Here is a 23,736-nt window from a genome sequence, read left to right on the forward strand (position 1 = left end):
GTGTCCTCTTTATTAGAATAAACCTTTATTAGAATAAACCAAACCAGGTTGGAAGAGACCTTCAAGATCATCGTGTCCAACCCATCAACCAATCCAACCCACCCAAACAGCTAACCCATGGCACCAAGCACCCCATCAAGTCTCCTTCTGAACACCTCCAATGATGGGGACTCCACCACCTCCCCGGGCAGCCCATTCCAATGGGCAATCACTCTCTCTGTGTAGAATTTCTTCCTAACCTCCAGCCTAAACCTCCCCTGGCGCAGCCTGAGACTGTGTCCTCTTGTTCTGGTACTGGGTGCCTGGGAGAAGAGACCATCATCCGCCTGTCTACAACCTCCCTTCAGGTAGTTGTAGAGAGTGATAAGGTCACCCCTGAGTCTTCTCTTCTCCAGGTTCTGGGTGTCTGCAATAAATAAATAAATAAATAAATGCAGTTACCATGACGACTTGCCCACACTGGAAAGCCGTCACTGGGAGTTCCTGGCATGGCTTTTATTTGCATATGCTGCAAACAGAACTGTTATTAAACAGACTGTTAATTATTCTTCCAGTAACTGACTGGAGGCAACTGATGGTGACGAGAGTTACAACTTTCTGATTGCAGGTAAAAGTGGCTGTGCAGGGCTGTAGGCAGCTGAGTTTGCACGCTCACTATTTATATGTATTGCTCTTTACTATAGATGCCTGTAGGTGTTTTTCTTTCCCTTACAACCTGAAGCCGTGCTTAATTCACTGTCCTTTTTTTGTGAGGCATTTTATTCAATGCTTTCCTCTCATTTTGAGGCTATTTGGGGTCTATTTGACACAGGCATTTATTATACTCTGTATGGGGGTTTAAAAAACAAACAGCCCCAACCAACTGAATTAAAAGATGTTTTGTGCTGCACTTTGTCCTCTGAATAAAGAGCGGCAATTAAAGTGCGTGTTTAGGATCCCGAGTTCATGTTGTTCCCGTTCAAGGCTTGAAAAATTAAAGTGAGTGATTAATTTGTAATGATGTACAGTAATGCAGTCAGTTAGTTGTATTACCAAAGTCTTTATTAGGATTAATTCTGCAGGATGGCAGGAAGAGACATCTTCTGATAACTTGGCTTTTTTGTTTTTTCTTTTCTCTCAGGAATCTCCATGGGATGCACATCATGCCACTGGACTGCCTTTGGGTAGAGGACAAGGTCTGCACTTCTCTCAGCAGTCTTCCAACACATTTTCTTAATTACTCTGTAATGGTGTTCTAAAGTAAGCTTATGTGAAACAAATGGTTTGGCATCATGAGTGAAGAGAAAAGCTTTGGCGTGTCGCAGAAAATGTTGTCTCCTTCAAGAAGTACTAGCAGCTGCTCCTCCAAGCAGGGAAGTCGCCAGGTAATGCAAACTTTTTTAACCAAACTGAAAGCATCACTAGGAGAGGCAGTTACATTTGCCCTTGCATATCAGCAGATCTCTTAGGTTCTGTTTTCCTGATGCTTGCTTTTTTTCATTGAATCATTTCTTTGTTCGCCTTACTCTCTCGTTTTCTGTTGGTAGCAGCATCTTGGTTTGAGTCAAATCCAGTAAACACATTACTGAATATCAGGTAATTGTAAAACTGGGCTGTTAAAAGTGAATTTAAGTTTTTATCACCTTGTATACATGGAGTTTTAACAGTAAAACATTGCTGCTGTAGCATCTTGGTCTCAGTGGATTGACCCTGAAATCCCAAATTTTCCCAGTGAGATACCACCTCTGTGGTACATTATTGTGTAACTGCTCTGCTTATTTCAGGTATCCAGGGGAAGTTGTATGTGCATGTGTGAAAGAGAGCTCATTTTTCTGAAACTTGGCATAGATCCTCTTTGCCAATGCAAAAGTGCCTGTGGAAGCCTGTGTGTGCTGGCTGTTGCTGTAGGACCGGAGCTACAAAAGATAAACATTTGTGTAGCATGCATGTGGGTGCACAACACAAAGGATGCTTTGTTTCCTGCAGAGGTGCTGCTGTTCTTTAAATCATACAGTTTTAAAAGACACACCTGCAAGTGTTTGTACCTGATGAGTGAGGCTGCTGACCATGGCTTTTGTTCCTAGGCAAGAAACACTGGCCTGTAGCCACACCGAGAATTTAAGGTTAAGCCAACTCAGTCCATGCTTGCCAAATCCAAAGCAATATGCTCATCATAAACTTTTATTCCTACAAATGATGGCTTACTGGAGTTCTTGAAGTGGCATCAGGTTGAAATTTTAATTGGAACTGAGCATTGAGCATCTTAATCCCCCAAAAGCTTCGGAGACCTCAGCTGTGTTTTGAAATGGCACCTGCTTTTCTGGGGCTTCTGGCCCCGTACCTACAATTTGCAAGGCAGACAAATCTCTGAACAGTTGATGATTTTGAAAGCGCTGAGCTTGTGAGAGATGCTGTGCATTTCCAATGTACTTAGCCAAGAAATCCTTGCTTTGAGTGTTCCTTGTTATTTTCCTGCAGTCTAAAGTGTAATTTAAAACATTTGGTATGATTATCATGTCGTATTTAAATAATAAGATCTATGTGAGCATGACTAAATCCAGTGGTTTATTACACAGGCAGTATAACCAACCCTAGCTGCACGTAAGCAGTTTCTGCAAGAACCTCCTTTACTGCCATGTAACATGACCAAATCTGCTGGCTACCTCAGGCTTTTGATACAATCATTAGTGGGTCCTACTTCTTACCCTTTTTCTTTTTCCTCACCTGCTTTCTTTGGAGAAGAGGAATAACACAGTCAAGTTTAATGTCATCCTGTCACTCTCCAATTTTGTGTTCTTTGAAGTTGTCTTGCAGTTTACAGAACAAACTGTTCTGCTGGGGAAAAGCAAATTTAAATATCTCATGCAGTATGCTGTGGGGATAGTGAGATCTGAGCAGTGAGGATGGTAAGATCTTCCTTGTGTCCTGTTCTTTTGCTCACCCCTTCCCATGGTGGACTTCTTGCCACACCTCATCAAGTAATTTTGTTTCTATCTTTCATTTCTCATTCAGACTCTGGTATTGGTAAATTGGAGCTTTGCAGTCTGTCCTTACTAGTATCAAGCTACCTAGGGCTGCCAAGACTGAGGACGAGTGCTGCCACCATCTTGGATTTAATTTACCCTTTTCAGCTGCATGTCAGGGGCTCTACTATGAAAACAGCAACAATGTGAACAGTTCTATAGATCTGCTAAAAATATCTTAGTATAAAAGTAACACAGAATTTTGTTATCTAATTCTGCAAAACCCTGGTAGAAGAGTAGGATGTAACACTGCTACTCAGCCCTGGTGAGACCCCACCTGGAGTACTGTGTCCAGTTCTGGAGCCCCTATTACAAGAGGGATGTGGAGGTGCTGGAACGTGTCCAGAGAGAAGGGCCACAAGGATGAGCAGAGGGCTGGAGCACCTCTCTTATGAGGACAGACTGAAGGAGTTGGGGCTGTTCAGTCTGCAGAAGAGAAGGCTCCGAGTTGACCTAATTGTGGCCTTCCAGTATCTGAAGGGGGCCTACAGGAAGGCTGGGGAGGGAATTCTCAGGATCTCAGGTAGTGATAGGACTAGGGGGAATGGAATGAAGCTGGAGGTGGGGAGATTCAGGCTGGATGTGAGGAGGAGGTTCTTCCCCATGAGAGTGGTGAAGCCCTGGAATGGGTTGTCCAGGGAGGTGGTTGGGGCCCCGTCCCTGGAGGTGTTTAAGCCCAGGCTGGATGAGGCTCTGGCCAGGCTAATCTAGTGTGGGGTGTCCCTGCCCATGGCAGGGGTGTTGGAACTAGATGATCCTTGTGGTCCCTTCTATCCCTGACTGATACTATGATACTATGACTTCTTCAAACTCCTCCTTTGATGAGTTTGAAACTTACATTTGCTCTGTGGCTTGAAGAAAAAGCAAGCAAACAAACCCCAGACACACACGTACACATTTGTCTTCAGAGATAAGTCTGCCATTAGGTAACCATAGCCATGTAAAAAAAAAATTATTTAATGAAATAAAAGCATTCTGATTTTCTGAAATATTCTGTGCCAAATATTCTGTGCAAACTCGGGGACCATCAGAGCTTGGCTTGTTTCCAGGTTAATGACAGATCTGCCTGACAGGTATTTGTCTCTGTGCTGCTGATCTACCGCAGCAGTTCGTTAATCTGATGAAGTAGAAAGAAATGCTGAAACATGCAGGGACATTTCATTTGGTTTTTTACCCCCAGAATAGTGGGATCTGAGTTTTGAGTCTTTCCAATTCAGAGACATGAGTCTTTCCAATGCAGAGTCTCCCTTGTGTGTATGCACTCACTGCAAATCATAAGCTGGGGTATGGAACCCCTGTAACACAGGTCTGCTGTTCCTGCTGGCATTTGGTTATTGCTTCTTGCACAGCAGAGTGTGTTAGTGGTGTAAATCACAGGTAGATTCCTGTGCAGAAGATGGGCCACTGTGCCAAAAAAAGAACTGATTGAAGCAAGGCTGCAGAAACTGGAGAAGCCTACTCCTTCCTGTACTAAATCTGCTGCACTCTTTCTGCCAGATGCAACATATTTGCAGAGTGAACTGAAGATGTTAACAGTTAATCCTGTTCCACTAAATTCACTTTCAGCTTGAAGCCTCATAGCAGGTTGGAGGGTACTGCCACATCCCATGGTTTTGCTTTCTTCTCCTCTGGTCATGGAGAGGAATCTCTTCCACAAAGCCACAACTCGGACCGTGCTTTGTGAAGAAGGAAAACTATTGCTGATCATGCTTAAGTTTAAAATGCCCTGTGATCAAAGGAAGGTATGTTGTGGTAATAATTTTAAAGCCTGATGCGTTAACTAACTTCTAAAATAGATTCAGTAGGGGAAAGCTTTGCGTTAGAAGAGCTGCTTAAAAACCCTCGTGTTCTAGAGAAGAAAATTAAATCATTTCTGCCAACTTGATGAACCGTAGCAAACGCTTTAGTTGCAGCTGATGCCAACTCTTATCCTCCAACAAGAGGGTTTCTATTTTTAGCACTTTAAAATATTTGGTACAACTGACTGCGTTTTACGCTGGAAGAGAGTCTGGCACTGTCATCTGTTTTGTTCAGTTTGCTGCAAGTGCAAGCATTGGTCTGAAAGCCCTTTCAAACTCATTACTTCATTCCTTCTCCTGGAGTAATTCACCTTGAGGTGCTGTATGACACAGAATATTTCAGAAAATTAGAGTGCTTTTATTTCATTAAATAAGCTTTTTAAAATGGCTATGGTTACCTAATGGCAGACTTATCTCTGAAGACCAATGTGTATCTGTTTGGGGTTTTTTTGTTTGCTTGTTTTTTCTTCATGCCACAGAGCAAATGTAAGGCAAGTAGCAACTACAGGGTAAATTTCCAGTGCTGATCTCAAATGAGCACCTCTCAACCTGAGAAAAGCCAAGTAAGCTGGGGGCAGGATTTGCTCTGCTGGAGGGTAGAGCAGCTCTGCAGAGGGACCTCGACAGGCTGGACAGATGGGCAGAGTCCAACAGCATGAGATTGAACACATCCAAGTGCTGGGTTCTGCACATCGGCCACAACAACCCCATGCAGTGCTACAGGCTGGGGTCAGAGTGGCTGGAGAGCAGCCAGGCAGAGAGGGACCTGGGGGTACTGGTCGATGGTAGGCTGAACATGAGCCTGCAGTGTGCCCAGGCAGCCAAGAGGGCCAATGGCATCCTGGCCTGCATCAGGAACAGTGTGGCCAGCAGTAGCAGGGAGGTCATTCTGCCCCTGTACACTGCACTGGTCAGGCCACACCTCGAGTCCTGTGTCCAGTTCTGGGCCCCTCAGTTTAGGAAGGAGGTTGACTTGCTGGAACGAGTCCAGAGAAGGGCAACAAAGTTGGTGAGGGGTTTGGAACACAGCCCTGTGAGGAGAGGCTGAGGGAGCTGGGGTTGCTTAGCCTGGAGAGGAGGAGACTCAGGGGTGACCTTATCGCTCTCTACAACTACCTGAAGGGAGGTTGTAGACAGGCAGATGTTGGTCTCTTCTCCCAGGCAACCAGCACCAGAACAAGGGGACACTGTCACAGGCTGTGCCAGGGGAGGTTTAGGCTGGAGGTCAGGAGGAAGTTTTACACAGAGAGAGTGATTGCCCCTTGGAATGGGCTGCCCAAAGAGGTGGTGGAATCACCATCACTGGAGGTGTTCAGGAGGAGACTTGATGGGGTGCTTGGTTGCATGGTTTAGTTGATCAGGTGGTGTTGGATGATAGGTTGGACACGATGATCTTGAAGGTCTCTTTCAACCTGGTTCATTCTGTTCCATTCTAATATCTTCCTCCCTCAACCTTGAGTGAAGTTTCTGCCTTGGTAGCAAAAGCAGTGTTGATAATTTTGTGCACATAGTGGCCCATAATGAGCGGGGAGTTGGGGAGGATGGTGATGGTTTTGTTGTTTGTTTTTAGTGCTGTGGTTTAGGGTATCTCTTTCTGTTCCCCCTTTTGCTATAAGGTTCAGCAAAATAGGGCATAATCTGAATGCTTCCAGGAAATCTTTTATCTCCAGTTTACTCCTCTGCTATTTCAGATAGATAAGAAACAGCTGATAACCAACCAGTCTGATTCATTTACCTTAATTTCAGAGAGGAAGCAGTTTGCTTTTGCTTCTGCAGCTGCTCCCAGCAGTAGCCAACTTATGCTTTTTCCTCATCAAATGAGGTGTCAGATGTCTTGCAAAACAAAGCAACAATTAAGAGTCTGTAGGGTCTGTGTCAGGAGCAAATGGATCCAAAGCCAGTCACAGCAGCAGACTTGTGAAAAATGTGGGTGTTCAGTGGTTTAGGTGGGAAAGATTGGTCTCTTCTGCATAGATGCATGTGGAAGAGGAACAAGTGCTGTTACTGCAGCTTTGTACCTTGCATATATCCAGAAGGTCATAGTATCATAGTATCATTCAGGGTTGGAAGGGACCACAAGGATCATCTAGTTCCAACCCCCTGCCATGGGCAGGGACACCCCACACTAGATCAGCCTGGCCAGAGCCTCATCCAGCCTGCTCTTAAACACCCCCAGGGATGGGGCCCCAACCACCTCCCTGGACAACCCATTCCAGGGTTTCACCACTCTCATGGTGAAGAACTTCCTCCTCACCTCCAGCCTGAATCTCCCCACCTCCAGCTTCATTCCATTCCCCCTAGTCCTGTCACTACCTGAGATCCTGAGAAGTCCTTCCCCAGCCTTCCTGTAGGCCCCCTTCAGATACTGGAAGGCCACAATTAGGTCACCTTGGAGCCTTCTCTTCTCCAGACTGAACAGCCCCAACTCCTTCAGTCTGTCCTCATAGGAGAGGTGCTCCAGCCCTCTGATCATCCTTGTGGCCCTTCTCTGGACACGTTCCAGCACCTCCATATCCCTCTTGTAATAGGGGCTCCAGAACTGGACACAGTATCCAGGTGGGGTCTCAGCAGAGCTGAGTAGAGGGGGAGGATCACCTCCCTCGACCTGCTGGCCACACTTCACCAAACTGTTAGCTGCCTGAGCTATTCCTTGCTTTTTCTTGGGTTAACTGAGTTGGTTAAGCATTCTTATGTTTTTGAAAGTATCCATTTCTAATTCAGCAAAGCTACCTTTACATAAAGTTTGCAATTGAAATGGGAGGTTCCCAGGGCAGAAACGTGAGTAGGACACTCTCTTTCACCATCTGAGATTGGGCAAGCCCCTGGGCCTGCTGGATGGGAAGAAGTGCTTCCACTTCAGCTTTCCTTCTCATTTTCACATTTTTTAATTGTGGAAGCACATTCTTGGCCACTTCACAGACCTGAAGAACAGTGAAACATGTGGCTCTCCTGCAGGATGTGGGAGACACCGTGTCTGGACTGCAGGAGAGCCACAGACAAAATTTCTTTACAGAAAGACTAATCTGGAGTCTTGTATCTTTCTTGATTGTACTCAAATTTCTGCTTGTCTCCTGCAACCAGACCATTCCATCAACCATACACTGTGTTTAAGCTTAACTAAAGTCTGTGAGAACTTGCTCTAAAGTTCAAGACAGCTGTTTTATTAGGTATAACACTAGAATGTTGAAAAGAAACTACTCTTCACTAGCCTTGACTGCTGTCAGATTAATTATCAGTGGAAAAGTTGTGTGTTTGGGAGCTGCAGTTAATATATTTCAGCAGATAAGGGAAATTGCTTGGCTGGTAATCAGGCAAAACAGCTTTTTAGCTCTTCTGGCTAATTTAAAGAAACAAATATGAACACAACATTTTTCTTAATGTCACAGGTGATCCTTTTCTTAATCAGAATTCTCTCTCACCAGTTCTGTTCAGCTTTCCAGCTTTTAATGTTTACATTTATCCAGGTCTCTAATGTGAAAATGGCTAATGGTAGCATCATTTGCCTTTTTTTATTGGCTCATTAAATAGATCATATAATCAAAGGAGATGAGATTTTACCCACATGTGGTCATTTAAGCAGCAGTAAGTTCAGCTGTTGCTCAGTTAATGTAAATTGTAACATTACACTGGATTTGATCTTATTTAAAGAGGCTGCTTGCTGTCATTGTAACAGCACCAATCCCTGTGATTATGAGGGTAATAAATACTCTTTAATAGGAAAATTAAACCCAAGACTACTACAGAAAGCATTATAGGGACCTGGTATGATATCTACATTGAAGGCAAAAGAGGTGGTGAAACATCATTTCTTTTGACTTCCAAGCCAAGGCTGTAGACTGGAATGTTCTGTCACAGAGGAAAACCAAAAAGGTAGAAAAAGTCTTTAATTGTGGAGTCTTGGAACTGCCTTTGTACTTGAATAGCTGTCAAATGGTAGCCAGCAAGCTCCAGCTAACTGTCCTTCTGCAGGCACAAGCTGGTTCTCTGGTTCATTCTCTGCCAGCTTCACTCTGTGAAAGCCCAGTGTTGTGGGACTCCAGCAGCAGAGTGTTTCTGCAGCTAGTTTTAGTCTGATGTTTCTAGGAGACAACCCAGGAGGCCTTCTGCTCTCAGCCCACTGACTTATGATTTCCATGAGGAACTGCTCTGTTGCCTGATCTGTAATCATAGTAATTTACCACAAAGAAGGAAAGGGTTCATGATTGTTGATGATTTTATGTGAGTTTCAGAGTAGTAAAAATAAATACTAAATACTATGGAGGGTAACTGCAGGTTTTCAACAGGAAAAATATGATTTCTTTATTGTTGGTTAAAAATAATGGCATCTAAGTACCCCTAAAAATATCCCTCAACCTGGAGGGAGTAAAGAAGGCAGTTGTTACAAAACTGACAAGGATAAAACCCAGACCTGTAGGGGCACAAAATGTGTGCATTTTTTACTGACCTTCAGGTTGCAGATCTGTGGGATGTTGGTGGACTGGAGCTGCTCATCCCCACATTTCTTCTTATTGCAGCTCGTGCTGTGGTGAGTGCTGGCAGAATGAACTCAAGGCGGGGAAGCAAAGCAGCTTTCCAGTTTGTTCCATAAAGTGCAGTGCAAGGAAAACAATGAAATAGTGGAGTGCTGCCAGTAATGTGGTGGAATAAAAGATCACCTTCCTCAAGCCCTTTAGTGGCTATCTTTTCTAATATGCTTTGCTGTTATGCCTTGTTACTCAGGTAATGAGCACATTACCTGATGTAATTTGTAGTCTAGGGATGAATGGTAAGGGTTGTGGAGATGCATAAATGAGCACAACTGGCACTTCTGCTGATATTTCTTTTTTCCATTTCTCTTTTAGTCAGTCTGTATTTTTAAGTACCTGACATAGTTCTGTTATTTCAAAGTGTTTTATACTAGTCTTTTTTTTCTTGTCATTAAATTCTGTATGTTATTCTTTGTCCTTTTAAAACACATGGTGATGGTACCAGCACATGCCATCTCCTGTTCATAAGTCTAGATCTGTCAGATCCTGTAGTAGCTCATGTTGCACTGTCATTAGCAATCATTTAATAACTAAAAACTGTGAAAATACTATGAAAAACTGTGAACATGCTACTTCTCTGTTAGGTTGCTGCAGGGTCTTTCCTTTAAAAGAAGCTCTCTCTCTTTTGCCATCAGGAATTCGTTATTAGAAGTGTATCTGATGAAGGGTGGAGTTTATTTTTTCTTATACTCTCCCGTTATCACAGTATCACTAAGGTTGGAAGAGACCTCAAGGATCATTGAGTCCAACCTGTCACCACAGACCTCATGACTAGACCATGGCACAAGTGCCATGTCCAATCCCCTCTTGAACACCTCCAGGGATGGTGACTCCACCACCTCCCCGGGCAGCACATTCTAATGACAAATGACTCTCTCAGTGAAGAACTTTCTCCTCACCTCGAGGCTAAACTTCCCCTGGCGCAGCTTGAGACTGTGTCCCTTTGTTCTGGTGCTGGTTGCCTGGGAGAAGAGACCAACCCCTTCCTGGCTACAACCAGGAAGTCCTCATAGTACTCGAGTTACTTCCCTGGCTTTTTAATTTGTTTGTATTTTCTTCTATTATTTTTACATTAGGAAGGCTATAATTTACACCAAACCCCAAGCCATGACTTGCTGAATGTGGGCAAAAGAGTTTTAGAGAGTTTTTAATTTTCAGTGTCTCTTATTTCTGCTTCAGAACCTCCAAAAAGTCCTTTTAGCCCTGGCCATTTATGCCTCTGTTATCAGAGGGTTTCCCATGTTAAGTTGTGACTAGGCTGTGGACAGCCACTGTAGGCATGCACACAGAAATATACACATAAAATTCTGGTAAGTACATTCAAAGAAGGATGGTATCATAACTCCAATGTTTTGTTTAGTGTGTGTTTCTATCAAAGTAAAAATAAAAAAAAGTCTCATCTCTCCCATCTTTGCTGGGGTCAGAGTGGCTGGAGAGCAGCCAGGCAGAGAGGGAGCTGGGGTACTGGTTGATGATAGGCTGAACATGAGCCTGCAGTGTGCCCAGGCAGCCAAGAAGGCCAATGGCATCCTGGCCTGTATCAGGAACAGTGTGGCCAGCAGGAGCAGGGAGGTCATTCTGCCCCTGTATACTGCACTGGTTAGGCCACACCTCGAGTACTGTGTCCAGTCTGGGCCCCTCAGTTTAGGAAAGCTGTTGAGTTGCTGGAAAATGTTCAGAGAAGGGCAACAAAGCTGGTAAGGGGTTTGCAACACAATCCCTATGAGGAGAGGCTGAGGAAGCTGGGATTGCTTAGCCTGGAGAAGAGGAGGCTCAAGGGGGACCTTATTGCTGTCTACAACTACCTGAAGAGAGGTGAAGGGAGGTTGTGGCCAGGTGGGGGCTGGTCTCTTCTCCCAGGCAACCAGCACCAGAACAAGGGGACACAGTCTCAAGCTGTGCCAGGGGAGGTTTAGACTGGATGCTAGGAAGAAATTCTTCATAGAGTGATTTGCCATTGGAATGGGCTGCCCAGGGAGGTGGTGGAGTCGCCATCATTGGAGGTGTTTAGGAGGAAACTTGATGGGGTGCTTGGTGCCATGGTTTAATTGATTAGATGGTGTTGGATGATCTTGAAGGTCTCTTCCAACCTGGTCTGGTCTATTCTCTTCTATTCTCTTGGAAAATGCATAACAAAGTGTAAAGATCAGTCTACAGTTAAATTATTTGGGTTTGGTTTTTTACTTACAGTCCTCTTCCTCTTGAATCTCTCTTCACAATTCTGTTCCATGGAAGAAAAAAAGATCTACATTTTCTGCATCTGGATTTTCTGTTTAAACAGGACAGCTGGGAGATTGTAGAAGGACTCCGAGGGGCGATGAATTGTACCCAGGAGCCACAGAAGCAGGAGGGCTGCTTGTTGAAAAAGAGGAAATGGCCTTTGAAGGGCTGGCACAAGGTGAGAGATGAATATGTATCTGAAAGCCTGATGTCGTGTGAGTGGGGCATGCTTGGTGTGGTTTTGTGTCAGAAAAGTTGCTTAAGCGCAGAGCATGTCCAGAGAAGGGCAACAAGGCTGGTGAGAGGCCTTGAGTACAAGCCCTATGAGGAGAGGCTGAGGGAGCTGGGATTGTTTAGCCTGGAGAAGAGGAGGCTCAGGGGTGACCTCATTGCCTTCTACAACTATCTGAAAGGCGGATGTAGCCAGGAAGGGGTTGGTCTCTTCTCCCAGGCAACCAGCACCAGAACAAGAGGACACAGTCTCAAGCTGCACCAGGGGAGGTTTAGGCTGGAAATGAGGAGAAAGTTCTTCACCAAGCGAGTCGTTCGTCATTGGAATGTGCTGCCCAGGGAGGTGGCTGGGTCACTGTCCCTGGAGGCGTTCAAGAGGGGATTGGACGTGGCACTTGGTGCCATGGTCTAGTCATGGGGTCTGTGTTGATAGGTTGGACTCGATGATCCTCGAGGTCATTTCCAACCTTAGTTGTACTGTGATACTGTGACAGCATTCGCGGGCGGATGGGGCAGGGGTTTCTGGGGGTGCTTTGTTTGTTTTTAATTCTCTGCATTTCTGATTACAGAGATACTTCTTTTTGGACAGAGGGATTTTGAAGTATTCTAAATGCCTCGCTGATGTAAGTAACCTGAAACCCTTTAAGGCCATTACGGAGTGAAAAACACTACCCAAAAAGACAACAATTCCATATAGTTGGCAATGGGAAGGAGTTTCAGTGGTTCTAAACAGTAGGTTGAAGGGAGGGAAATGATGGTTTCAGCAGGTAATATCTATCCTTTTTCTTTATTCTGCAGTGATTCTATTATTTTCCCTTTTCTTTTTTTTTTTGCAGATAGAAAGAGGGAAGCTTCATGGCTGTATTGATGTTGGACTTTCTGTCATGTCTGTGAAGAAATCAACAAAATGTATAGATTTGGATACAGAAGAACAGATATACCATCTGAAGGTAGGTCTTCAAGTTTGTTATAATCTTGCTTTCAAATTATCATGAGCTATGTATGTTGGAGACTTAATTTTGAATAGTAGGTCTGTTTTAGTTACACTTATGAATTACTTTCCTGTCTTAGTAAAGCAGTTTACACATTATAGCTTGAGAGGCCTTATTGTGCTCTTATAGCTAGTAACCCTCTTCAAGATGCTTCATGTTTAGCAGCGCTCCTTTCACCCACGCATCTTCAAGTGAAGGGTGTGCACTTGCTACATGAGTGCTTTTATTTTCAGTACTTGTATCTTGCTCTTGCTCTTACACATAGGAAGTATTTTCCACAGTCAAATGTGTAGATTTATCTACCCTCATGGAAGAAATTCTTCTAAAATACATCACCAAAATCAAATTTCTATTTGTGTTTAGTCAAACCATGAATTAACCTAAAAAAAAAACCCCAAAACAAAGAACAGATAAATTAGGGGGTGGTTGTTACTGTTATTATTCGATGGGATGGTATTTAACAAGGCCAAGTGCCGGGTGCTGCACTTTGGCCATGGCAACCCTATGCAGAGCTACAGGCTGGGGTCGGAGTGGCTGGAGAGCTCCCAGAGAGGGACCTGGGGGTGCTGATTGACAGCTGCCTAAACATGAGTCCACAGTGTGCCCAGGTGGCCAAGAAGGCCAATGGCATCCTGGCCTGCATTAGGAATAGTGTGGCCAGCAGGAGCAGGGAAGTCATTGTGCCCCTGTACTCTGCATTGGTTAGGCCGCACGTTGAGTACTGTGTCCAGTTCTGGGCCTGTGCTGGGTGGAGGCAGCCCCCTTCCCCACCCCTGGCAACAATAAATACTCAGACAAATGGATTGCAAAAGTGATGGAAAGTTTAAATAGAAAGCAGTGGACTTTTACAGAAAAGCAAAAGCACAGTGACAAAGAAAAATCCCAAAGCAGACCCAGAGAGATCCCATCCCCACCTGAGGGTACACCCGAGACCCCCAGGGCTCCTTCTTCCCCCTCCCACTGCTAGGCTAGTCTCAGCTGGCCAGATCTGAGACTGCCCATCCCCCCATGGCCTTGGGCGAAGCCAGGCCCAAAGCCAGGAGACATCCCCCCCAGTTACTGGCTGACGGAGGAGGAAGAAAAGAGAACGTGCTAGACTCCACACCGGATCTTATAGTGGTGCAAAGGATTGTGGTATGAAATACTACATAATTTCCTGTGTCCACCCCTCTGGGCTGGACCTCTGGACACAGGAAGTAAACATTGCAAGGGGGCACCCAGCTCAAACTGCAACAGGGCCCCTCAGTTTCGGAAGGACATTGAAACACTTGAACGTGTCCAGAGAAGGGCAACAAGGCTGGGGAGAGGCCTTGAGCACAGCCCTGTGAGGAGAGGCTGAGGGAGCTGGGATTGTTTAGCCTGGAGAAGAGGAGGCTCAAGGGGAGACCTCATTGCCCTCTACAAGTACCTGAAAGGTGGTTGTAGCCAGGAAGGGGTTGGTCTCTTCTCCCAGGCAACCAGCACCAGAACAAGGGGACACAGTCTCAAGCTGCACCAGGGGAAGTTTAGGCTGGAAGTGAGGAGAAAGTTCTTCACTGGGAGAGTCATTCGTCATTGGAATGGGCTGCCCGGGGTGGTGGTTGAGTCACCATCCCTAGAGGTGTTCAAGAGGGGATTGGACGTGGCACTTGGTGCCATGGTCTAGTCATGGGGTCTGTGTTGATAGGTTGGACTCGATGATCCTCGAGGTCTCTTCCAACCTCAGTGATACTGTGATAATTATTAAAAATAACAATGAATAAATAATGTGTGTATTTTCCATCCAGAAGCTGCTAAATATTCTGTTTTCCATTGGAATTCAGAACTATGCTAACTGAAGTTTCTCCTGAGTTTGTCCTGTGACTAATTTGCTGTCACATTTAAGGCCACACAGTATGTATTTTAGTAAGAGCATCCTTAGAGAAGCTTCCCTGATACTTTGCCAACAAAGGTCAGCTAGGCTAGCTGCCTAATGAGCACAAAGTAACTTGGTTTCTTTGTTGGTGACTTCAAATGTGAATGTTACAAACCCTGGAATTTTGTGCAGGTGAAATCTCAGGAGCTGTTTGATGAGTGGGTAGCGAAACTTCGTCATCACAGAGTGTACCGTCAGAACGAAATCTCCATGTTCCCTCATGATGTCAACAATCTTTTCTTCCCTGTGTCTACTCCTACTGACTTCTGTGATTCTGCTCCGGGTAGAAAGGTAATAGTTGTGGTTTAACAAATGATGACCTTTCATCTGTGATTAAATTAGTTGGATTTGTGTTTATAAAGTAAAGAGCATACTGGAAGTTTGTGGTGGGGTTTCAGTTACCATCTGAAATGTCAAGAACAAAATGATATTATGTATTGATTTACTGCCAAGCACTTTTCTCTATGATGCTGTTAAATCTTATGATATTGTCTCATTGTTTTAATGCATTAAGTTATGTTTTCATGATGAATTTCAAACTGCCTATTGAGTTTCTTAAGCTGGTGAATGCTAGTCTGAGGACCACTCAGCTAGAGTGGTTGTCGAGGGTTGGGGGGAAGACCTCAAGCCGCCTTCCCCCCCCGTAAGTAAAGGGAAGAAAATTGAAAGGAAAAAAAACACAGCTGGATTAGCAAAGGAATGTGCTATATTTACAAAGCAGTTTAGGGAATGCAGGTTTATATACAGAATTTACAGTATTTACAATATGTACAGAAATATACAACAAAGTAACACAGAAATGAGATTCCCCTCCCCTGCCAGGAGGAAGGGTTTCCCCCTGTACCCACTTCTCTCCCCTTTTTCCCAAAAGAGGGTTAGAAAGAGAGAAAAAAGAGCAAATGTTAATTAAAAGCAGTTATGTGTTAGAATGTTAGAAGAGGCCTTATCTGCTCCAAGGTCAGTCTGGCCGAAAGCCCAGAAGCTGTGAGCTGCAGAAGGAAAAAGTGCAAGACAAGAACTGAGACAAGTCCCCCTGGGAATCAAAACTCAAGGCAGTGCTTCTGCTTCTCCACCAATGAAATTAGTTTAGACCTGTCTTGTTTATAAAACATTCGGCCATGGTGTCCCTTTGTTAAAGGCACTGCCTCAAACGGTCACAGTGGTCTATCTAGAATTCTAACTGCCCTCTTGGATACAGTCTCTTGGAAGAGTTGTTGTGTTCTGTGCCTGAACACAATCTCTCTCTTCAGCAGTCTGCACATCAGTTGGCTGACATTCACCCAAAGAAGCTCTTCTGCTCCAGTTTAGAAACAGTGCTATCTTCTGAGAATAATGCTTATTTTAGCAATGCTATGTTATGTTACTTACTATGCAACTCCAGAGTGTCTCCCACACAGCATTCATCTCTTTTTTTTCTTTTGCTATATTGCTGTACAACTTGAGTGGGCTTGTTCCCAAATACCTGCAGTTCATCACTTTGGTAGAAGTATCCTGTAACTGAGTATGAATTCTACCAAACACAATGCCTGCCTGAACAGCTTTTTGCTAGTGGTTGAGCGGCAGTAGATCTCTGCAAGCAGGCAGCTGAAAGAGCAGTAACTCGCCCTGCAGTAATGAGGCTGTTCTGTAAAGAGCTGTCTCCACACTTTTCATTGAGCTGGCATCTCTGTGGCTTTGAAAGCCTGCCTTTCTGAGGCTGTGTCTGCAAGGAAACAGCAAACCTTTTGTGGCTGTTTAGCTCTTTCCTCCAAAAAAGACAGCAGGGCTAGAAGAGGAGAATATTGAGGGCAAAAGTGGAATGTCATAAAGCATAAATACATGCCTGTGCTTCTCCCCTCCCCCTGCAAGAAAAAAATTAATCTGTGTGACCATCTCAAATATGTGCTTGCTGTCAGGAAATTTGCCATTTCTTCTTTGGCATGAAACACAACCAACTCACTTCTAATTTATTAATCCAGATTTGTACTGCAAAGCAGCCCTACTTATTTTCATGTGAAAAATAGAAGGGGATAGTTCTTAAGCTGCAGTTAATCACCTTAGCTCTGCTGAAGCTACATGGAATTTTGCCAGTTTACACCAGCCCTTGCTTGGTAATAGTTGATATCAATCTAGCAGTTGGGTTATTTTGAGAGAAATGTATCAAGTGAACTTTGCATTGCATTTTATTTGCTTTTAGAAGCACCTGAATGGTTCTCACATCTGTTTGTGGTGGTGGTGTCAGGAGATGGGTGCATGTACCTGGATATGTTGTGGAATGCTAGATTCTGAAGCTTAGCCATGCGAATCAAGCAAAACTATGCTAACTGGAGCTACACACACTCTCTTGCCTGTTTCTGGGCAATGCCTGCTTCCTTCTACCCTCCTGATTATCCCCCTCATGCCCATGAGTTCTGGAAAAGTTGGTTATAGATGTGGGATTTGTTCACAGAATGCCAATGCAGGTGGCCATCTTTAAATTGAGTTTACTTGTGCTTTTCAAAGGTGCTGGGTTATTATTTGGGAATACATATATAGATGCCTAAATCCCACACAGTTTTATGTAGGAATAAAATAGCTAGACTATGGATTCACAGATTGCATTGGGTTCAAAGGGACTCAAAAACTTAGAATTTAGGCTGGAAAAGACCTTTAAGATCATCAGGTCCAACCATCAACCCAGCACTACCAAGTCTACTACTAAATGATGGTGGATGTTTCCAAGGGCTGAGACCATAGGAGCTGCAGGACATGACCACATGGACCACAGGGCTTCCCTGGCTGCAGTTTGAATATCTCTGTAGGTGCTCTGCAACCTGCCTCTGGGAGACTCCTTCCAATCAGAGTTGGCCGCAGAAATCTCACTGGGGGATGGAGAGAGAAAATGAGAGGGACAAGAGTGTTTGGCTCACATCAGCCTTTGAACAATGCTGCCCTTGGCCATGGCTGTCCCTCCCAGCTGTGGCCATCTGGCTCTGTTCACCACCAGAGCAGGAAGTATTATTGAGACTTGACAGGGTGCTTGGTTGCATGGTTTAGTTGGTTGGGTGGTGTTGGATGATAGGCTGGACACGATGATCTTGAAGGTCTCTTCCAACCTGGTTTATTCTATTCTATTCTATTCTATTCTATTCTATTCTATTCTATTCTATTCTATTCTATTCTATTCTATTCTATTCTATTCTATTCTATTCTATTCTATTCTGGTGGTGGTCACTGTGTCTTGTCTTGAGTTTCATGCTTGGGAGAGATGGCAGCCCAAAGGCTGGGACACCAGCCACCACTGACCCACCATCATAGGAGCTGGAAAGATGGAGCCCAGCAAGGAATGCAGAGAGCAGAAAGCCATCTTGTCCACCCCCCTGCTGCAGTGAGGAGGGACACCTCCAACTAGATCAGGCTGCCCAGGGCCACATGGAACCTGAATTATATGCATTAATCTACACAGATTAATTGAAAAATAACTGTGTTTATGGATGCTGACTAATACTGCATGCTGACTATATAAACTGACACAGTACTGAATGATATTACAAGTATAATGCATTTTATTTTATTCTGAGACTCAAGTTAGTGCTTATATTGTAAGTTTTAAAAGGCCAACTAAGAAAACCACAACTGACTGACATGTAGATGATCTTTACCGTGAATAGATTTAAAACTAGGACTAGGTGAGCATGAGGCAATAAAGTTTGCCAATTATGTGTCTCAGAGAAGAACCAAACAGGGGGGACAGTCTCAAGCTGCACCAGGGGAAGTTTAGGCTCAAGGTGAGGAGAAAGTTCTTCACTGAGAGAGTCATTCATCATTGGAATGTGCTGCCCAGGGAGGTGGTGGAGTCACCATCCCTGGAGGTGTTCAAGAGGAGATTGGACTTGGCACTTGGTGCCATGGTCTAGTCATGAGGCCTGTGGTGACAGGTTGGACTCGATGATCTTTGAGGTCTCTTCCAACCTTAGCGATATTGTGAAACAGCTTTTGCCATAATCGGTGAAGTGGTCATACAGTGGCACATTTTAAACATCTAATGAACCATTTTAAAACTGCTGTTGTACAAGATGTTGGCAAAGCATGTCATTTGTGCAACTACCTGACATAGATATCATGAAAGATGAAAAGTTTATTGAGGTCTAAAGATAATTAGGCATTTGAATGGCTATTATTTGTAGTTACATTGGAGAACAGAACAGCATTATAGGCTACAAATGCCTGTAGTATCAGGTAGACTTCCTCTTGGAAACTACTTAATTGAGCTGCTCAATTAGTCCTAACACAGACTTCCCAGCACCTCCTGAAGCATCTGATAGTGGGGACTACTGAAAACAAGGTTGATGTTGCAAAAGGGTTGTGTTTACCCTGGTGAGATGTATGGTCATGCACATATTAATGCCTGCCAAGCCAAACCCATTCTAAAGTCGTGCAACCCTGAGTAAAATTTTTAAATGCCCTCTAGCAGATCTTGCTTTCTTCCCTGAAAACTAGCTTTAACAAATATGTGCATGTTATATTTCAGTTGTCTGGGGGGCTTCTTTGGAGAGCGTGGAGGAGGAATGGAATGTATGACTTTGGTTCTGTTCAGATGGGGTGCTCAGATTGTATTAAGTTGACTTACTCTATGTAGAACTTTGCCCTTCCTCAAAGTTTAGCTTTCAGCACATTTTTATGGTTCCTTTTAGTATTTCTGTTGCTTGTGGACAGCAGCTAGGTTACATATCTTAACATTATGCTCAATGACTACTCCTAGTCTAGTTCATATACATTGTTTCCTCCGTGTTATGCCTTCAGTCTGTGTCCCTGACCATGTCAAAATTCATGCATACAGCATTAAAATATTTCTTTTTGTTGTTGTTAATAAATCACTTGTTCTTCTTTGGAACAGGCAGGCAGCTTGAGCAAACAGAATTCATTTTCAGCTGGAGGTAACTTGTCGTTTTCCTTTTCGAGTAACGAGTCCAGGATTTCATCTTGGCTACAGTCTTCTGAAGACATGGAAAAATGCTCAAGAGGTAATGATATGTGAAAGAGGTGGGAAGTAGCTACTATTTCCCCTAATTTTTCTTGACAACTAGAGTACTGCACCATAAGTAGTCATTGTAATTAGAGCTTTCTCTGAGAGTAAGGGAAGGGGTGGTTGTTGGTTAACTGGCTACCCTTGTAGCCAGTACCCTTGTTTTCAGAAGGACTAGTGATTTTAGATGTGGGGCTATGAATTGTGAGCATCTCTTTAAGAAACCTACATATTTCAGTACACTTTCTTTCACATATGAACATCACCTTCAGGAGTAAGAGAGGAACTTTCTTGAGCTGGGTATTAAATAAAGGGAAGGATACAAAGTGTAGTAGTTTAAGAAGCACTCAATCTTTGTATTTCAAAGTCACCCTCTGCTTGCAACTTTTCCAAAAAGCATGAAGATCTTTCCTGTGTTGGTAGTGTTGGTGTGGAATGTATTTGGTAGAGTTCTACCTACCAGTGAGTTTCAGCTCTAATCTAGAAGGATCTCTAGCTCTAAATGTACAATTCAGTATTGATGCTTATGGCATTGTTACTCTCACCATGAGGAGATCTTGACTAGTCCCAAACTGCATATTGTTCTCATTTTTCTGTGGACAACTAGGACAAAATATTCTGATTGTTATACACACCATATAGATACATTTCAATATTTTCAGTTTGAACTGGAAGATAGAAGGATGCAAGCTTTTTATCTAGCTGGCTAATGAAGTACTTCTAGTCAATGAAATAACTTCAGCCAGCTACAATCAAAATAAGACTATCCTACAAAGAAAAAAATACTTTCAGTGTGTCTGTTCCTTGAGGGCAACTCAAAATATTCTCTTGCTCAAAACAGATCTCTCCAACTGTCACACATATTTACTGGAAATGAGCCAGCTGTTACAGAGCATGGATGTTCTTCACAGGACATATTCAGCGCCTTCTATAAATGCTATGCAGGTTTGTTGTATGAAAAACAAAACAAACACACAAAAGTTTTCCCTTGCAATTCCCAGATCCTAAAGGATGAAGGTATTTCTTCTTAGTTCTGGTAGCCTCATGGCAATGTGCATTCTCATTCTGTGTGTTGTTAAAAGGTTGGACCTTTTGAAAGTCCAAAGAAGGAAAAGAGGACACACAGGAGGTGGCGATCCAGAGTTGTTGGGAAAGAGGCTAAAGGAACATTACAGGTAATGTTCTGTCATTTCAGTGCCCATCTTTCTCAAATCCTAGATATTGATTTAGTTATTTCCATTTCTTGGTGTGATCAGTTTAGGAAATATGAATCCTTCCTAAGTAATGTCCTCATTTTAAGTGGTAATATATCAGACAGGTTTTTGCACATTCTGCAGATACTTTTGTACATGTTTACATCCAGAGGCCACGTGACTAGATACTTACAAGTGGAGGAAAACAGTACAGCCTGTACAGCTCTTAATGGGCTTCTTTCTTGGTGCTTTACCAAAACTCCAATTGTGATAGCTTGGGCAAAGTTATATCTGTGTTTTCATCTGCCAGGCATCATCCATTCCAAGCCTATTGATTCCTGATGGTAGTTCTTCCATTTCTGATATCTCCAACATGTAACACAGTTTGGGGAAAAAAAAAACCAAACAAACTACAAAAAAACCCAACAACTCCTAAATCATAGTATCATAGTATCATTCAGGGTTGGAAGGGACCACAAGGATCATCTAGTTCCAACCTCCCTACCATGGGCAGGGACACCCCACACTAGATCAGGCTGGCCAGAGCCTCGTCCAGCCTGGTCTTAAACACCTCCAGGGACAGGGCCTCGACCTCCCTGGACAACCCATTCCAGGGTTTCACCACTCTCATGGTGAAGAACCTCCTCCTCACCTCCAGCCTGAATCTCCCCACCTCCAGCTTCATTCCATTCCCCCTAGTCCTATCACTACCTAAGAGCCTGAGAAGTCCTTCCCCAGCCTTCCTGTAGGCCCCCTTCAGATACTGGAAGGCCACAATTAGGTCACCTCGGAGCCTTCTGATGAAATGGCTGATCTCCTTACAGGTGCCTTCAGTATTTTCTGCCCCTATGAGACTGCATGCTTCCAATCCAAACTTATCTACAATAGACTTTGTAGAGGAGAAAAATTACTCCGATGGCTCCGAAACATCATCAGAATTTACTAAACTGCAAGAAGATTTATTCCACATTGCACACAAAGGTAAATTCAATTGTCTTTCATGTGTGGATGTATAGCATCACAGTTTAAACGATGATGTGACTTCTGAGAAGGCTTCCTGTTAAATTTTTAGGAAAAGCAGGAAACACTGTGCCTTCCTTTACTTCCCTTGAGGAATGACAAATGTTGGGATCTTGAGCAACTTGAGAAAAGTGCCTTAATATCAGATTTTTACTTCATTATTTTTTGGGCTTAAGAAAGGATAGAGCTTTCTTTCATGTGCTAGATTGTGGGGTTTTTTTTGCTAAAAGATAAAAATCCTAAAGTGAACTGCTGTAAACACACCAGCATATTATACTCTCTTGTGTTTGCATGCATATGTGTGCATGTATGTTGGTATATTCATTGTGCTTCACTGTATTTCAGAGTCAACATTTGTTGGTGATGCAAGGGTTGCTATGGCAGTAACCTATTTTTAGTGGATAGAGAAGAGTAAAATCATGTAAAGCAGCCAGAGGGGCAGCTTTGCTGGAAATGTTTCTTCTCTCAAAATCATTTTTCATTAGCAGTGCTTTGCTCCATTACCTTCACACCAAAAAATAATAATACATATATATATATATATAAATACATTGTTTAAGTGATCTTTGTGAAGAAGGCATTTTTTGTCTAAAAGACTTCTGAAAGTATTGGCCTTGTCCCCTTTTGCACAAGATAATTGTTGATGTTATCAATAAGCATTCTGTGCTTGTTTTTCCCCTCTGTTGCTGACACGTCTTGACTGCATTACATAAGGAATGCATCGAAGTAGTAAACTTTATAGTCATCTATAGTCAAAATTGATGTAAGTTTTCCACAAAGAGAAAAGAAGGGGGTGTGAGGCACAGCTGGAAAAGTTGCTATTCAGCAAAGAAATCCAGATCAGATTACCTGAAATGGCCATACCAGAAATTTTGGTTGGAAATTTGTGGGGACAATGGACTTGGTGCTATTTAACACAGAATCGTTACCAAGGGTGAGAAAAATTGCTTTCCAAAGCTGTTTCACACCACACCCCTTCCAGAAAAAGGTGAAGAAAACTTTTACTTCAGCTTTGATTCAAAGGAAATGAACTGCAACATTAGTACTTCAGAATGTAAGGAAAGCTTGGAAATTTAAGTTGGTATACAACTTATTAAATGACATTTCAGGTCACTGGAGTTTCTGGTCATGTCATCCACACATGAAGGGCTGATAAGATAGATCATAGTGTATCTATCATTTAGATATATCTTCCTCCCCATCCTCAGAGATACTGCTAAAGACTTCAAAGAGAAAACTAGCTTTGGTAGTGGATTGCAGTGTTGAAATACATCTTGAGAATACTTTCTTAGAGTAAATTAGATTATATCAATGCTCAATGTAGTGATGGTGAATCAGATAACTTAGAGTGGATGATTAGGAGAGACAGGTGTCAGAAATGTCTTTTTCTTTACCCTTTCAATGCATCCATGCTCAGATTTTGCATCTCTGTTTCTCTGCAAATGGGTAGATATTTTTATTTGCATTGGTAGGTCTCATGACTACATTACAAGGCTTGATTGGGCTCCTAGAAGTCCTCTGATTCTCCAGTTAGATGAATGTTGCAATGTTTGATAAAAACTTATTCAAGCCACGGTTGTTTATTCCTTGTGCCTAAAGAAAATATTACATGTCTTTGAAGTGAAAAAGCAAACTGCATTTCCTCTTTTAAAATCTACTGATTTCAAAATTGCATGACCTGTTGTTTGAGTGACTTGTTTCAGACTGGTGGTGATGCTTCAGGAAACAATAGAAGCAGGAGTGTGACATGCACAGCGTTCAGGATCTGACCCTTTGAGTCACTAAATCATCTAACAAGCTGAAATTTCTTTATCTCAAAAAGAGATAACACGACTCAACATGGCACTTGACTTGCTTAATGGGGAAACCACTAAC

At 43.3% G+C, this 23,736-nt stretch overlaps 1 protein-coding gene across 3 annotated transcripts in view; it reads left to right on the forward strand.

Annotated features, from left to right (window-relative positions):
* OSBPL3 (oxysterol binding protein like 3) overlaps positions 1 to 23,736 on the forward strand; it is a 111,963-nt gene that overhangs the window by 53,777 nt on the left and 34,450 nt on the right. For 2 of the 3 annotated variants that reach the window (XM_068152406.1, XM_068152410.1), the window contains exons 2-10: positions 1,121 to 1,364; positions 11,609 to 11,725; positions 12,348 to 12,401; positions 12,615 to 12,728; positions 14,797 to 14,955; positions 19,520 to 19,646; positions 20,490 to 20,593; positions 20,731 to 20,823; positions 21,666 to 21,822. In XM_068152406.1, coding sequence (XP_068008507.1) covers positions 1,272 to 1,364; positions 11,609 to 11,725; positions 12,348 to 12,401; positions 12,615 to 12,728; positions 14,797 to 14,955; positions 19,520 to 19,646; positions 20,490 to 20,593; positions 20,731 to 20,823; positions 21,666 to 21,822 — 1,018 coding nt within the window. In that variant the 5' untranslated portion in view covers positions 1,121 to 1,271. The remainder of the gene's footprint in view (positions 1 to 1,120; positions 1,365 to 11,608; positions 11,726 to 12,347; positions 12,402 to 12,614; positions 12,729 to 14,796; positions 14,956 to 19,519; positions 19,647 to 20,489; positions 20,594 to 20,730; positions 20,824 to 21,665; positions 21,823 to 23,736) is intronic. The other variant, XM_068152407.1, reaches the window with a different exon arrangement.

Source organism: Melanerpes formicivorus, unplaced genomic scaffold (genome assembly GCF_026170545.1).
Source record: "Melanerpes formicivorus ecotype bairdi unplaced genomic scaffold, bMelFor1.0.p_v2 SCAF_23, whole genome shotgun sequence".
Lineage (NCBI taxonomy): Eukaryota > Metazoa > Chordata > Aves > Piciformes > Picidae > Melanerpes > Melanerpes formicivorus.